This window comes from Oncorhynchus tshawytscha, linkage group LG15 (assembly GCF_018296145.1).
Source record: "Oncorhynchus tshawytscha isolate Ot180627B linkage group LG15, Otsh_v2.0, whole genome shotgun sequence".
Classification (NCBI taxonomy): domain Eukaryota; kingdom Metazoa; phylum Chordata; class Actinopteri; order Salmoniformes; family Salmonidae; genus Oncorhynchus; species Oncorhynchus tshawytscha.
The window spans coordinates 5,880,546-5,894,417 of NC_056443.1; the positions used below are offsets into that span (position 1 = coordinate 5,880,546).

General features: G+C 41.6%; 2 protein-coding genes across 2 annotated transcripts in view; both read right to left on the minus strand.

Moving 5' to 3' along the window:
- Nucleotides 1-12,368, minus strand: part of LOC112214209 (cholinephosphotransferase 1) — a 16,368-nt gene extending 4,000 nt beyond the window's left edge. The window contains exons 1-5 of the mRNA XM_024372803.2: nucleotides 11,916-12,368; nucleotides 2,514-2,661; nucleotides 2,111-2,252; nucleotides 1,867-1,951; nucleotides 1,166-1,297 (exon numbers count right to left, since the gene is read on the minus strand). Of these exons, the coding sequence (XP_024228571.1) occupies nucleotides 1,166-1,297; nucleotides 1,867-1,951; nucleotides 2,111-2,252; nucleotides 2,514-2,661; nucleotides 11,916-12,155 (747 nt within the window). The 5' untranslated portion in view covers nucleotides 12,156-12,368. The remainder of the gene's footprint in view (nucleotides 1-1,165; nucleotides 1,298-1,866; nucleotides 1,952-2,110; nucleotides 2,253-2,513; nucleotides 2,662-11,915) is intronic.
- Nucleotides 12,369-12,619: 251 nt separating this feature from the next.
- LOC112216997 (myosin binding protein C1) overlaps nucleotides 12,620-13,872 on the minus strand; it is a 36,195-nt gene continuing 34,942 nt past the window's right edge. The window contains 1 exon segment of the mRNA XM_042298001.1: nucleotides 12,620-13,520. Coding sequence (XP_042153935.1) covers nucleotides 13,420-13,520 — 101 coding nt within the window. The 3' untranslated portion in view covers nucleotides 12,620-13,419.

Here is a 13,872-nt window from a genome sequence, read left to right on the forward strand (position 1 = left end):
TCGTTTTTCTGTGTTTATTATATTATAATTAAGTGTATGATTTGATAGAGGAGTCTGACTGAGTGGTGGTAGGCAGCAGCAGGCTCGTAAGCATTCATTCAAGCTTTACTGCGTTTGCCGGCAGCTCTTAGCAATGCTTGATTCACAGCGCTGTTAATGACTTCAAACCTACCAACTCCTGAGATTAGGCTGGCAATACTAAAAAGTGCCTATTAGAACATCCAATAGTCAAAGGTATATGAAATACAATTGGTATAGAGAGAAATAGTCTACGCGTCATAATTCCTATAATAACTACAACCTAAAACTTCTTAACTAGGAATATTGAAGAACTGGGAATATTGAACCACCAACTTTCATATGTTCTGAGCAAGGAACTTAAACGTTAGCTTTTTTTACATGGCACATATTGCAATTTTACTTTCTTCTCCAACACTGTGTTTTTGCATTATTTAAACCAAATTGAGCATGTTTCATTATTTATTTGAGACTAAATAGATTTTATTTCTGTATTATGTTAAAATAAAAAAAGTGTTCATTCAGTATTGTTGTAATTGTCATTATTACAAATAAATAAGTAAAATAAAAATTATAATAATAAAAACATTTTTAAAAATTGGCAGATTAATCGGTATCGGCTTTTTTTTTTTGGCACTCCAATAATCGGTATTGGCTGTTTTTGGTCCTCCAATAATCGGTATTGGCGTGGGAAAAATCATAATCAGTCAACCTCTACACTGGAGGTGCTTACTGAGAAGACCGTGAATGTTCCTGAGTGGCCGAGTTACAGTTTTGACTTATATCTATATGAAAATCTATAGCAAGCCCTGAAAATGATTGTCTAGCAATGATAAACAACCAATTTGGTAGATCTTGGAGAATTAAAAAAATCATAAAATGGGCAAATGTTGACAAAGTAATGACTCAGGGGCGTGAATACTTATGTAAATGAGATTTCTGCATTTCATTTTCAACACATTAGCAAAAATGTGAAAACGGTTTTTGAATTCATTGTAACACAAAATGTGGAATAAGTCAAGGGGTATGAATACTTTCTGAAGACACTGTATATGCAACATCTTACTACCACGCTGCTGTTTAGGATTAAGTGTAATAAAAAAAAACACTAATCAACCCAAAAACGTAATTACATAATAATACTTACAGCCACAGTGGAGCCGTTCTTGCCGACGCCCCCGTTGAGGATGACGTGGAAGTAGTTATAGCAGGAGTACACGGCTCCCCCTATGATGCCCATGATGGGGAAGGCATACAGCTTCACCCCAAGGACAGGTAACTACAAAAGGGTAAAACAACCAAGAGTTTCAGTTAACAGAACTAATCAACTTCTGTCACAACAGCTAGCGTTGTTTACACCAATAAGCTGTGGGTGGGCGGGGCATGCTGCTGAGGCCATGATGGGAAGAGAAGCCAATAATATTGCGTGGTGACATCAGCTTTTTTTCTAGCCTGATCTTGTGATCATGTCTCTGCCACGGTGGATTAGCTACCCATAATTACCTTCTTCTCACTTCTGATTGTGGCGTTTAGTCGTTAAGCCTCCACAGGCTGCACAGAGTGAAAGTGAAACAAAAGGACTATTTAATCACTAGTAGATTGTTGTTGTGGGGTTGGTTGGTTGATTGGTTATACAGTACATGTTAAGGATTGGTTGTGTTGTCTTATGGTGTCAAGTGTTGGTGTAAAATTTGTGTCGTCACATAGTGGCAAATGTTGGTGTAAAACGTCCAAGTCTCCAAATCCTATAGCTTAGTTGACAGAAAAAGAAAGAGAGAGTGTATGAGTGGGTATGGGAGTGTGTGTTAGGTTTGTGTGCATGGATGGATAAATGTATTGAAGCCATACCCTGTAGTCCCAAAGGGCCACTCCACCAAAAGCTGACATCACATACATGACAACGATGGCAATCTGGACCTCTGTCACATCAACCCTGGGTGGATAGAATTTATAGAACTCATAGGTCAGAACCAGACTGTATATTTTATGAAGCATGATGGACTAGACTTAAGTACTACGTCAAAAACAAACAGTCGTTATCTGCACAGCAACAGGTAAACAAATAATATAATTGGGCATCATTCCTACTTACAGGCCAAAGCGCAGCGTTCCAGAAACATAGGTTTGCCAGTGTGCACAGAAGAACATGAACATCCCCACAAAGCCACAGAAGAACATCCAATCAGGGTAGCTTCCTACCCCACAGGATATACATGTTCCCACAGAAACAAACACTGCAGACAGAGAGACAAACAGAGAGAGAGAGACGAGATGAGAACTAATGAGTAACAATGTGTCATACTTCTGAGGCATAGAACAATGTATGTTGTCAGTCAATATGACACACTGGTTGCTATGACTCTAAACATTAAATGCAGTCTAGTCCAGACTCTAGACAAAAGTACAGGTAAGCCCCACTGCTTGAAATACACACTTGGTCAGGTACTGTAAAGCACCACAAATGAACAGGCAACATTTTTTGGGGGGGCCCGCACCTGTGGAGACAGCATCACAGCCGTGGTCAAAGAGCTCCCCCAGCGCAGAGCTGCTGTTTGTCCTCCGGGCCTGCTTCCCATCGATGGCATCCAGCGACTGATAGATGAACAGGCCCAACGCACTCAGAATGAAGGCCCATGCTGGAGCCTGGAAAGAGGAAGGGAGGGGAGGAGAAAGGAGGGAGAGAAATTTGATTAAAACAAGGGGATGGAATGACCTGGTTTCTATTTCAACTAGGACAAACTTTTCCTCCACCATCCCCCGTTGAAGGGAATGGTCTCGGTCTTTGTCTTCTGTGTAAACAAACAGACTTGTTTACATGAGATGCAAGGTGTATTACCAAATCAGTGAAGATTGAAGAAAGCCATGACACACATTGGGGAAAATTGTTTATCTTATATTGAGTCACTTCTTGCAAAACAGAGTTGCTTGTGTTTGACAAGTTGAGATTAGACTATTAGACTATTTACCTCAACACGGGTTTGTTCTCTAACAGACATCTTATAATACGTTGTCAAAAATGTATGCTTACTACAGCTGTTTTGTAGAAAATGATTTGAAAGGCAAAACAGTGTAATGCAGGCCTGGGCAATTATTTTCCACAGAGTGCCACATTAGAATATATTTTTGCCATCGCCGGCCAGAGGCATGTTACAGGATTGTACATCATGGGAATGACTATGTTGACAGTAGATGTATCTACTGTAAATCTTGTCCAGATATGCTACTTATTTTACTTTTTTAACATGCACAGAAATAAACCACATCCATGTTCTCCTTTTGGTAGATATTTTCATTATTAAACATGCAATGAACTACACGGAGGGAAAAGCACTGTGCATTCAGCACCACGAATAGAACTCTTGTTAACGGGTATGCACGAAAAACACCAGAGAGCTCAAAATTACATTTAAAATATTCAGTGTGAGGAGTGAAGTCTCTGATGGGCATTGACTAGAGCAGTGATGTCAGGTATAGTTTGAAGTTGCTATGCGCAGGATTGCTAAGAGTCAGTAAGAGTTGATCTGTGCCTTAACTTGTTATATTTCATCACTGAAAATGTCTGTTCACGGCCTCCCGGTGGCGCAGTGGTCTAAGGCACTGCATCGCAGTGCTAGCTGTGCCACCAGAGACTCTGTGTTCGAGCCCAGGCTGTCGCAGCTGGACGCGACCGGGAGGTCCATGGGGCGACGCACAATTGGCCTAGCGTCGTCCGGGTTAGGGAGGGTTTGGCCGGTAGGGATATCCTTGTCTCATCGTGCACTAGCGACTCCTGTGGCGGGCCGGGCGCAGTATACGCTGACCAGGCTGCTAGGTGTACAGTGTTTCCCTCGACACATTGGTGCGGCTGGCTTCCGGGTAGGATGCGTGCTGTGTTAAGAAGCAGTGCGGCTTGGTTGGGTTGTGTTTCGGAGGACGCATGGCTCTCGACCTTTGTCTCTCCCGAGCCCGTACGGGAGTTGTAGTCGATGAGACAAGACAGTGACTACTAACAATTGGATACTTATGAAATGGGGGGGATAATTCACATATATTGGGTCAACCTAACAGTACAAACATCTTCTGAACATGACTCCTAATGTTTGGAAAGTTTCCCTGTGGTTTTGCTCTTCATTGACTGTAATTTCAAAGTCTGGAGTTATGCCTCATAACAATATCAACAACTGCGCCGTGTCACGTACTGCTCTCATCCAGTTCCAAGGAGAAATAGGTGAAATCCTTTACCTTGTTTTTCAACTGCTGTTCCATATTCTCTGCAATGTCCTCAACACGCTGTGTTTAGGGTTGCAAAGGGTCGGAAACTTTCTGGTAAATTTACGGAATTTTCCATGGAAGTTAGGCCCTGGAATTTGGGGAACTTTGCTTAAATTAATCAAAAAAAGTTAGCTTAAAACAGTGAACCTTTTTTGTGGGATACACAAGCCAATTGTAGGTATTGTGGCATATTTTGGTTAAACTATCCCCAATTCAATGGAATTGCAAATCTCCACATGCACAGTGTATTCTTCCATCACATGTACAGCTGATTCTCAAGATCTTGCACACTAATGAGATGCTATTCCCACACTACTACACTGTCTGAGCCAAGGACTACATGCTTTTTTTGCTAGTTAGTTTTTGCTACCATGTGGGTTTTAGCTTGCTTGAGCCTGCTAACTGAGGAGTGTTAATTCACCTGTTTCCATACATGTTTCATTTTAAAACATTTATCTTACAAAGGAGTTGTTTAATCTAACAGCTTTATTATTTAACTGTACATGGAATTGTATTTGTTGTTTCTCATTTTTTTCTAATCTTTACAGGAAAATGCCACAGGCACTATCTGATGTGTGGAGACATTTCACTTCAGCTAATGTAGAAGGAAAAGCTGTGTACATTTGCAAATACTGTGCCAAATCATATGTGAAGAATGCAACAAAGATGCAGAATCATCTGGCCAAGTGCATAAAGTTCCCTCAGCGCTCACAACAAGCAACCTCTGACAAAAGTCCCTCTACTTCTATTTGAGGTGAAAATGATTAATCAGACACCTTATCGATAGCAACAGCTCATGGGCCTCCTGGAATCAGAAGTATTTATGACTCAATAGAGGAACGTAGTCAGAGGAATACTGATGAATGTCTTGCTCAAGCTGTGTATGCAACTGGTTCACCTCTGATGCTCACAGGCAATGTGTATTGGAAGAGATTTCTGAATGTTCTTCACCCAGCATACACCCCCCCAACCAGACATGCTTTATCTATTCATTTGCTGGTTGCAGAGTTCAACAGAGTTCAAGTGAAGGTCAAGCAAATCAGAGAAAGCAGACTATTGCAATCAGTGGTTAAATGTTTGTGGACAAGGAATAATTAAGTGCATAATCTCCATCCCTCAACCAGTATTCTACAAGTGCACAGACACAAGGGACAACAGACACCAATCTCCACCTTGCAGATGAGCTATAGTCATCAATGACCTTGGACCACAGAAGGTATTTGCACTGGTGACAGACAATGCTGCGAACATGAAGGCTACTTGGTCTAAAGTGGAGGAGTCCTACCCTCACGTCACACCCATTGGCTGTGCTGCTCATGAATTGAATATTCTCCTCAAGCACACCATGGCACTGAGAACAATGGATACACTCTACAAGAGAGCCAAAGAAATGGTTAGGTATGTGAAAGGTCATCAAGTTATAGCAGCAATCTACTTCACCAAGCAAAGTGAGAAGAACAAGAGCTGCCCAGCAGGGGTGATGTCATCATGTTTGACAGTCTTCTGTAGGGGAAGGAGTCTCTCCAAGAAATGGCCATATCACAGTCTGCAGAGATGGCCAGCCCCACCGAGGATCCTCCTGGAGGATGTATTTTGGGAGAGAGTGGTAAGCAGCCTGAAATCTATAGCAGTAGCCATTGCCCAGATTGAGGGAGACAATGCCATCCTGTCTGATGTTCAGACTCTGCTTGCAGATGTAAGAGATTAAATCCGTACTGGCCTGCCCACTTCACTGTTGCTCCAAGCCGAGGAAACTGTAGTTCTGAAATACATTGAAAAGCTTGAAGACTTCTGCCTGAAGCCCATACAAGCCGCAGCGTACATCTTGGACCTCAATTATGCTGGCAATAGTATCCTGTCTGGTGCAGAGATCAACAAGGCCTAGGGTGTCATCACTACCGTGTCTTGCCACCTTGGCCTGGATGAGGGCAAGGTTCTTGGCAGTCTGGTGAAGTACACTTCCGAGCAAGGGCTTTGGGATGGAGATGCAATATGGCAGTCGTGACAACATATCTCATCAGCCACCTGGTGGAAGGGACTTTGTGGATCTGAGGCTCCTTCCCCTGTTGGCTCCATCATCCTCCAAATCCCACCAACATCAGCCGCCTCAGAGCGCAATTGGTCCTTGTTTGGAAACACACACACACAAAAGCACGCAACAAGCTGACCAATACAAGGGTTGAAAGATTGGTGGCCTTCCGGGGCAATTTTGAGGCTTTTTGAGCCTGACAACGTGCCATCTTCAACAAGGTTGGAAAGTGACAGTGAGGATGAGGCCTCAAAGTCTGATGTTCAAGAGGTGGTCATTGAGGAGGTCCAGGGAAAAGACATGGAAGCCTGAGAGGAAGACAACCAAAGTTTGAGTTTCTAAACTATCATTTTACAGATGTATGTTGAAAATGTTTTTGGGAGATGCGATGGATCATTCAATATCCCTTTCTTTTGTTGTTCAATGAAATCATCACATGTGAAGAGTCAACTCATTAAATTAAAGTCAATTTGTAACTAAATAGTTTTTTTTTCTGGGAAGGATTTAATAATTTGCAATTATGTCTACTTATGATAAGATAAAAGGTTTATGTTTCTGTCTCCATATGATATGGTCAATATATCCAATGCAAAAAACAGCTATATTTAAAATGGTATTAATATGAAATCCCCATATATTCCCACAGAAGGTTTCCACCTCTGAATATTCCCCAAAATGTGCAACCCTAGCTTTGTCACTGTTCGTCTTGACAGGGAAACATTTTCAAGACACATCTTTCTTGTCGGGGCAAAGTATTGCTGCAGAGTCAATTAACATTCTTCAATAAATTTGCCCTCATCGAATGGCTTGCTATGTTTAGCAATTTTGTGGGACAGTAGCTAGCTCTCAATTCCGTCGTTTGCTGAATGCAGTTTTGTGAAAAGAGAAAGCAACTGTTTCAATGCACTTGCCCTCTGCTCAGAAGACATTCCTATATTTCTCTGCATGCGTCGCCTGGAAGTATCAGGACAAGTTGTACTCTTTCAAGACAGCGATGCTCTCTTTGCACACATCTTCCCTGATAACGCAATAAAGAAATATTTCAATGACATTCATTTGAATGACCCTCCCAACCCACACCACACCACACACACACACACGCGAGTGTGAAAGAAAAAAAAGTGAAGGTATGGTAAAGGAAAGTAGATGACCTGACTGGGTAAGTTCCTAACACTGGGACTTGAAGTATTACCAGCTATCTGGACATTAGGGGTGAGCCAACAATCAGTGTTTATCATCTCTCCATACAACAATGTACAAGTAGTCCAGAAATTTGTTGGTGGGTGAGCCCCAAGAAATTTGGGTGGGACAATTGTTCTTCTATAAATAAAGACAGCCGTTTTCCTAAATAAATCAAAATAAAGTTAACTTTCTGAAATTCTACAAAATGTTACCATGGGGCAAAGAGAAAACTGCTGTTTTAAAGCACATTTCCTGCAATTCTACACATTTTTCCATGGGGCAGAGGAAAATGTGCTGTTTTGAAGCTCCATGTTATTCTACACATTTTGCCATAAGACTCAGAGAATGTAATATTTGTTAAGTTAATTAAAGATAAAATATAGGTGTGTTGACTGTGATAAAAGGCACTGGACTATGAGTGGTGTTGTTTGCTAAATTAACAAATAAAGGTGGCAGTGGCATGGTGTATTTGGGGAGTTTCTCCCATTCTTCTCTGAAGATCCTCTCAAGTTGGATGGGGAGCGTTGCTGCACAGCTAAACAAGAGAATCTTGTTTCTCATGGACTGAGTGTCCTATTGGTGCCTTTTGACAAACTCCAAGCGTGCCATCATGTGCCTTCTACTGAGGAAGTGGCTTCCGTCTGGCCACTCTACCATAAAAGCCTGATTGGTGGAGTGCTGCAGAGATGGTTGTCCTTCTGGAAGGTTCTCCCATCTCCACGGAGGAACTCTGGAGCTCTAGGAAGAGTCTTGGTGGTTCCAAACTTCTTCCATTTAAGAATGATGGAGGCCACTGTGTTCTAGGGGACCTTCAATGCTGCAGAAATGTTTTGGTACCCTTCCCCAGATCTGTGCCTAGACACAATCCTGTCACGGAGCTCTACGGACAATTCCTTCGACCTCATGGCTTGGTTTTTGCTCTGACATGCACTTACATAGACAGGTGTGTGCCTTTCCAAATCATGTCCAATCAATTGAATTTACCACAGGTGTCCAATCAAGTTGAAGAATCAAATCCAATCAAGTTGAAGAAATATCTCAAGGATGATCAATGGAAACAGGATGCACCTGAGCTCAATTTAGAGTCTCACAGCAAAGGGTCTGAATAGTTATGTAAATAATACAATTTCTGTTTTTATTTTTTATAGAAATGTGCAAGCATTTCTAAAAATCTGTTTTTGCTTTGTCATTATGGGTTATTGTGTGTAGATTGATGAGAAAAAGTGTTATTAATACATTTTAGAAAGTGTGGAAAAGTCAAGGGGTCTGAATACTGTCCAAATGCACTGTATAGCCATATAAGCACAGTGACATAGGCCTTAATGCAGTCATATTCATGGCTTATTGGGGGTGTGGCTTTCAGTTAGTGATTTTTGACCACCCATCCCATGAGAGAATGTCATTCCACTTAATCTAAATGCCATTCCAGTGCACTGCTTGCTATGAATTCTATCTGATGGTGTTTGCATGTTTAGGTAAAAAGACAAATAATGTCCCGTTTGGAACACTGACATGTAGAGGGCATAATTATTAAATTTTTTGTTCCCCAATCTGATTCAATGGGCCTGGCTTTCCAGTAGTTGGGCCCGGGCCCACCGGTTGCAATGTACTGTACTGGCCTAACTCTTCTCTCTGCACAACTGTGTTCTCTCAACACAACACTACTGTATTGGCCTAACTGTGTGCTTGTCCCATTGGTTTGGCCACCACAACAATTTTTACAGTAGGGTTTTTTCTCTTTCTAGATATCCTGCTGTTTTCCAGTCCCTTCCTCTACCAACAACAAACTGCTCTTCAGTAACCCCTGCCCTAAAAAGCCCTTTCTGTAGACAGGTAGTCATCTTAGTTACATGGCTCTCAGGCAAGTTCTGTATTGAGTATAGGCGTACAGGGTCACCCTTGACATATTTTCAGTTGGTCAGTGACAGTAGTGTATGCTGCAGTTTATGTCAAGTCCAGGTAGCCCTTTTATCTAGTTATTCAAAGCTGTACTGTACATACAGATTGCAGATGGCGACAGGTTACATGTGAGTCCATGGCTGCATTGACACAACAGCTTGTGCTGCATATAAAATGCCCTTGTTGAATTGTGTGCTGCACAAACCTGCCTGGAGCTTGATGGAATCTGGACTTTGTGTCAGTGGTGAGATTCCAATCTGTACTGTGGGATGGGTGGACAAAGGTGTAGAACCAATAAACATATTGTAACATCTCTGAATACCTGACAGGCACGTGCCTGAACGCAAACTATACAAAGGAAGGAAAAGAAGCCAAATAGCCAAAGGGGTAGGTTCACACACCCTCTTTCTCTCTCTCTTCAGGGAATCAACCTAAGCGGATGACATGTCATAGTATGAACACGTGGCATGGTTAAAACCTAGGTATTCGACCTGTTAATGATTTGCTGACTATGGTTGAAGTTGTATACCTATTGTTATCTACAGTTGAAGTCTGAAGTTTACAGACACCTTAGCAAAATAAATTTAAACTCAGTTTTTCACAATTCAACATTTAATCCTAGTAAAAATGCCCCGTCTTAGGTCAGATAGGATCACCACTTTATTTTAAGAATGTGAAATGTCAGAATAATAGTAGAGTGACTTATTTCAGCTTTTATTTTTCATCACATTCCCAGTGGGTCAGAAGTTTACATATACTCAATTAGTATTTGGTAGAATTGCCTTTAAATTGTTTTACTTGGGTCAAACGTTTCAGGTAGCCTTCCACAAGCTTCCCACAATAAGTTGGGTGAATTTTGGCCCATTCCTCCTGACAGAGCTGGTGTAACTGAGTCAGGTTTGTAGGTCTCCTTGCTCGCTCACGCTTTTCAGTTCTACCCACACATGTTCTATGGGATTGAGGTCAGGGTGTTGTGATGGCCACTCCAATACCTTGACTTTGTTGTCCTTAAGCCATTTTGCCACAACTTTGGAAGTATGCTTGTGCTCATTGTCCATTTGGAAGACCCATTTGCGACCAAGCTTTAACTTCCGGACTGATGTCTTGAGACGTTGCTTCAATATATCCACAATTTTCCCCTCCTCATGATGCCACCTATTTTGTGAAGTGCACAAGCCCCCCCCTGCAGCAAAGTACCCCCACAACATGATGCTGCCACCCCGTGCTTCATGGTTGGGATGGTGTTCTTCGGCTTGCAAGCCTCCCCCTTTTTCCTCCAAACAGTTATATTTTTGTTTCATCAGACCAGATGAAATTTCTCCAATAAGTACAATCTTTGTCCCCATGTGCAGTTGCAAACCATAGTCTGGCTTTTTTAATGGCAGTTTTGGAGCAGTGGCTTCTTCCTTGCTGAGCAGCTTTCAGGTTATGTCGATATAGGACTCGTTTTACTGTGGATGTAGATACTTTTGTACCCGTTTCCTCCAGCATCTTCACAATAACCTTAGCTGTTGTTCTGGGATAGATTTGTACTTCTCGCACCAAAGTACGTTCATCTCAAGGAGACAGAACGCATCTCCTTCCTGAGCGGTCCCATGGTGTTTATACTTGCGTACTATTGTTTGTACAGATGAACAGGTTGACCTTCAGGCGTTTGGAAATTGCTCCCAAGGATGAACCAGACTTGTGGTCTACCTTTTATTCTGAGGTCTTGGCTGATTCATTTTGATTTTCCCATGAAGTCAAGCAAAGAGGAAATGAGTTTGACTGTAGGCCTCCAATTAACTCAAATGATGTCAATTAGCCTATCAGAATCTTCTAAAGCCATGACATAATTTTCTGGAATTTTCCAAGCCACAGTCAACTTAGTGTATGTAAACTTCTCACCCACTGGAATTGTGATACTGTTGATTATTTCACTTGTAATTTATCTGTAAACAATTGTTGGAAAAATTACAAAGTAGATGTCCTAACTGAATGCCCCAAACTATAGCTGGTTAACAAGAAATTTGTGGAGTGGTTGAAAAACGACTTTTAATGACTACAACCTAAGTGTATGTAAACTTCCGACTTCAACTTAATTTGCTTAATTTACATGATCCAAACAAACTTGCGACAACTAAAGTAATATTAACTTTACCTTTCCTTGAATAAACATTCAGCCACACTTACTCCCAGTTACCTTAAATTACTATTCGCTTGATTTATGAGTGGCTGAGCAAACATGGTGGCAAATTTGACAAAGACAACAATAATAGGCTATTAGACAAACTTTCGAGGAACAAAATATTAGTGGACTGTGCACATTTTCCACCCAATATGCTGATGCTTTGAGCAGTTTTAATTTTCTAACCTTTATTTAACCAGGTAGGCCAGTTGAGAACAAGTTCTCGGTTGCAAAGTAACAACAGCGTTGTAAATGTATTCGAGTTGCAACAATGTTACACATTATCTCAGAGAGTTACAATGCTGTCATGGGGTGTTGCTACATGGCTACTCGAAAGTTTCTCCCCCTTCAAGGTCGCAAAGCACCTACCTCCTCTGTTGCCGTTGGACAGTAAAACACCAACACTACAGTTGTGACTATATTTATTACCAGTCCAATTATAGTCAGAGTATTAGGCGCTACCCAAGTTGGAATTTGTTGGACCAGCCAATTCCAATATATCTGACAAGGAGGTTCGAAAAGGGATCGACCCGAAGCGCTATATTTGTGCTCCTCTAGCCGCTTGAGTTGTGCGGCTGACAGCGGCTCCGGCCACAAGAAATGTGGCATTGTTTCCAGCTTCGGCGCTACGAAAAGTAGCCTATCACCCAGCGATACTCTTGACGTTCTTGTGTGTTTCAGGCACTGATATCTTCTCACGACCAACCAGAAAATACTTGTTCATTTGGCAGTTACGTGTGAACAGTCATTTTTCTAGAGCGGAACCATGAATGTCGATATTTTTTTCCGTTTGTGATTGAGAATTGCGTTTCAGCAGGAAGCAAGTCTCCGGAAGGGAATTGAGGCCGGGAATTTCAAATGAAATGTAGTCCTTTGACCGATAGGAGCAGTGAACTACAACTGCAGTAAGTTTCTACAGCTTCATGGCTCCATTGAACGTAACATTTTATTCTGTAGTTGCAATATTTCTGAAGTGAATACAGCGTGTTCTTTAAGCATCTTAAAGTATTTTTTCCCTATTATGTACTGTATAAACCTTTTTTTTTTTAAAGTATTTATTTACACATAAAGGATGATATGTTACATGTTTTTATTTTATTCCAGGAGTCATACATAACAAATTGAAGATTAAAACATGCGCAGATGGCCTGACGGCTAAGAATACACTCAAGCCTGAAGTACAGTATGAGCACAGAAAGCACAATGTGTCATACAGTGTAAAGCTTAAACAAAAAGATGGATAACAGTCTGTTTGAAAGCCCAAATCTCAACATTAGTCAGACAACTATACTTTTCATACTCCAAGAACAGAAAATGAAATCAGAAAATCCTAATGTGAAGCATTTTAAAGGGACTGATGAAATACTGTAAATTCTCATTGCAAATCACCTGATCAGAAATGTTTTAATATTTGTATCTTCTGAAGTTAAATCTTTAATCACAAGACATTACATTACAGACATTTGTTTATAAACACATTGTTTATACATTTCAACATTCGCCCCTCCCCCAAACACAGTTCCCATCCCAACAGAGACAAAACATGTCCACATAGGTGGAAATTACAGTTCGTCCTACCATACATTCCCGCACTACTCATCTAAAATAAAAAGCTACAGCCAAAACACTGCCAACATGCAACTGAGCTTAAACAGAGCCTTTTGAATACTATGAGATGACACAAAGCTGGTGATGAATTGGCTTCTTCTATGGTAACTAGCTCCATACCCGCACACAGCATGCCATGCCAAAGTCCAGTACAACACTCCCTCCCCCTCCAGCCCCTCCCTCGACTGCTGGTGAGAGGCAGATCACTAGTGGTGTGATGACAGGTTCCGGGCAGCCTAGGCGTATCAGCGGTTGCTCAGTCCGACTACTTCTCTGGCTGCTCCACGGCCTTGGTCTCGCTCATGTACTTATCGATCAGGTGTAAAGGCACTCCACGCTGCATGAGCTCAGAGAAGGTAAAGCCCCCTGAGGGAGAAAGGAGAGACACTCAATTTGTTGTTAGGAGGTATAGAGAGAAAGTGAAAGAGAGAAGACTATCCATTTTTAATAGAGAGAAGATCGTAATAGTCCATCGGCAAAAGCGGAGGGTCAGTGTGCAACATTGAAACAGACACTGAAACAGCGAAAAGAGGGCGAGTCTGCAACAAAGAAACAGAAGAGAGACACAATACAGTACAAAAAAGAAGAGATACCAAAGTGGACAGCAGTGAGAGGAGAGAAAATAGAGAGTGTCAGTAAAGGGAAGGTACAAGACGTCACTTTTGCGTCTGTGAGTAAATCTATATCTGCCTAGGCCTATTGTGTCAAATATAGGCCT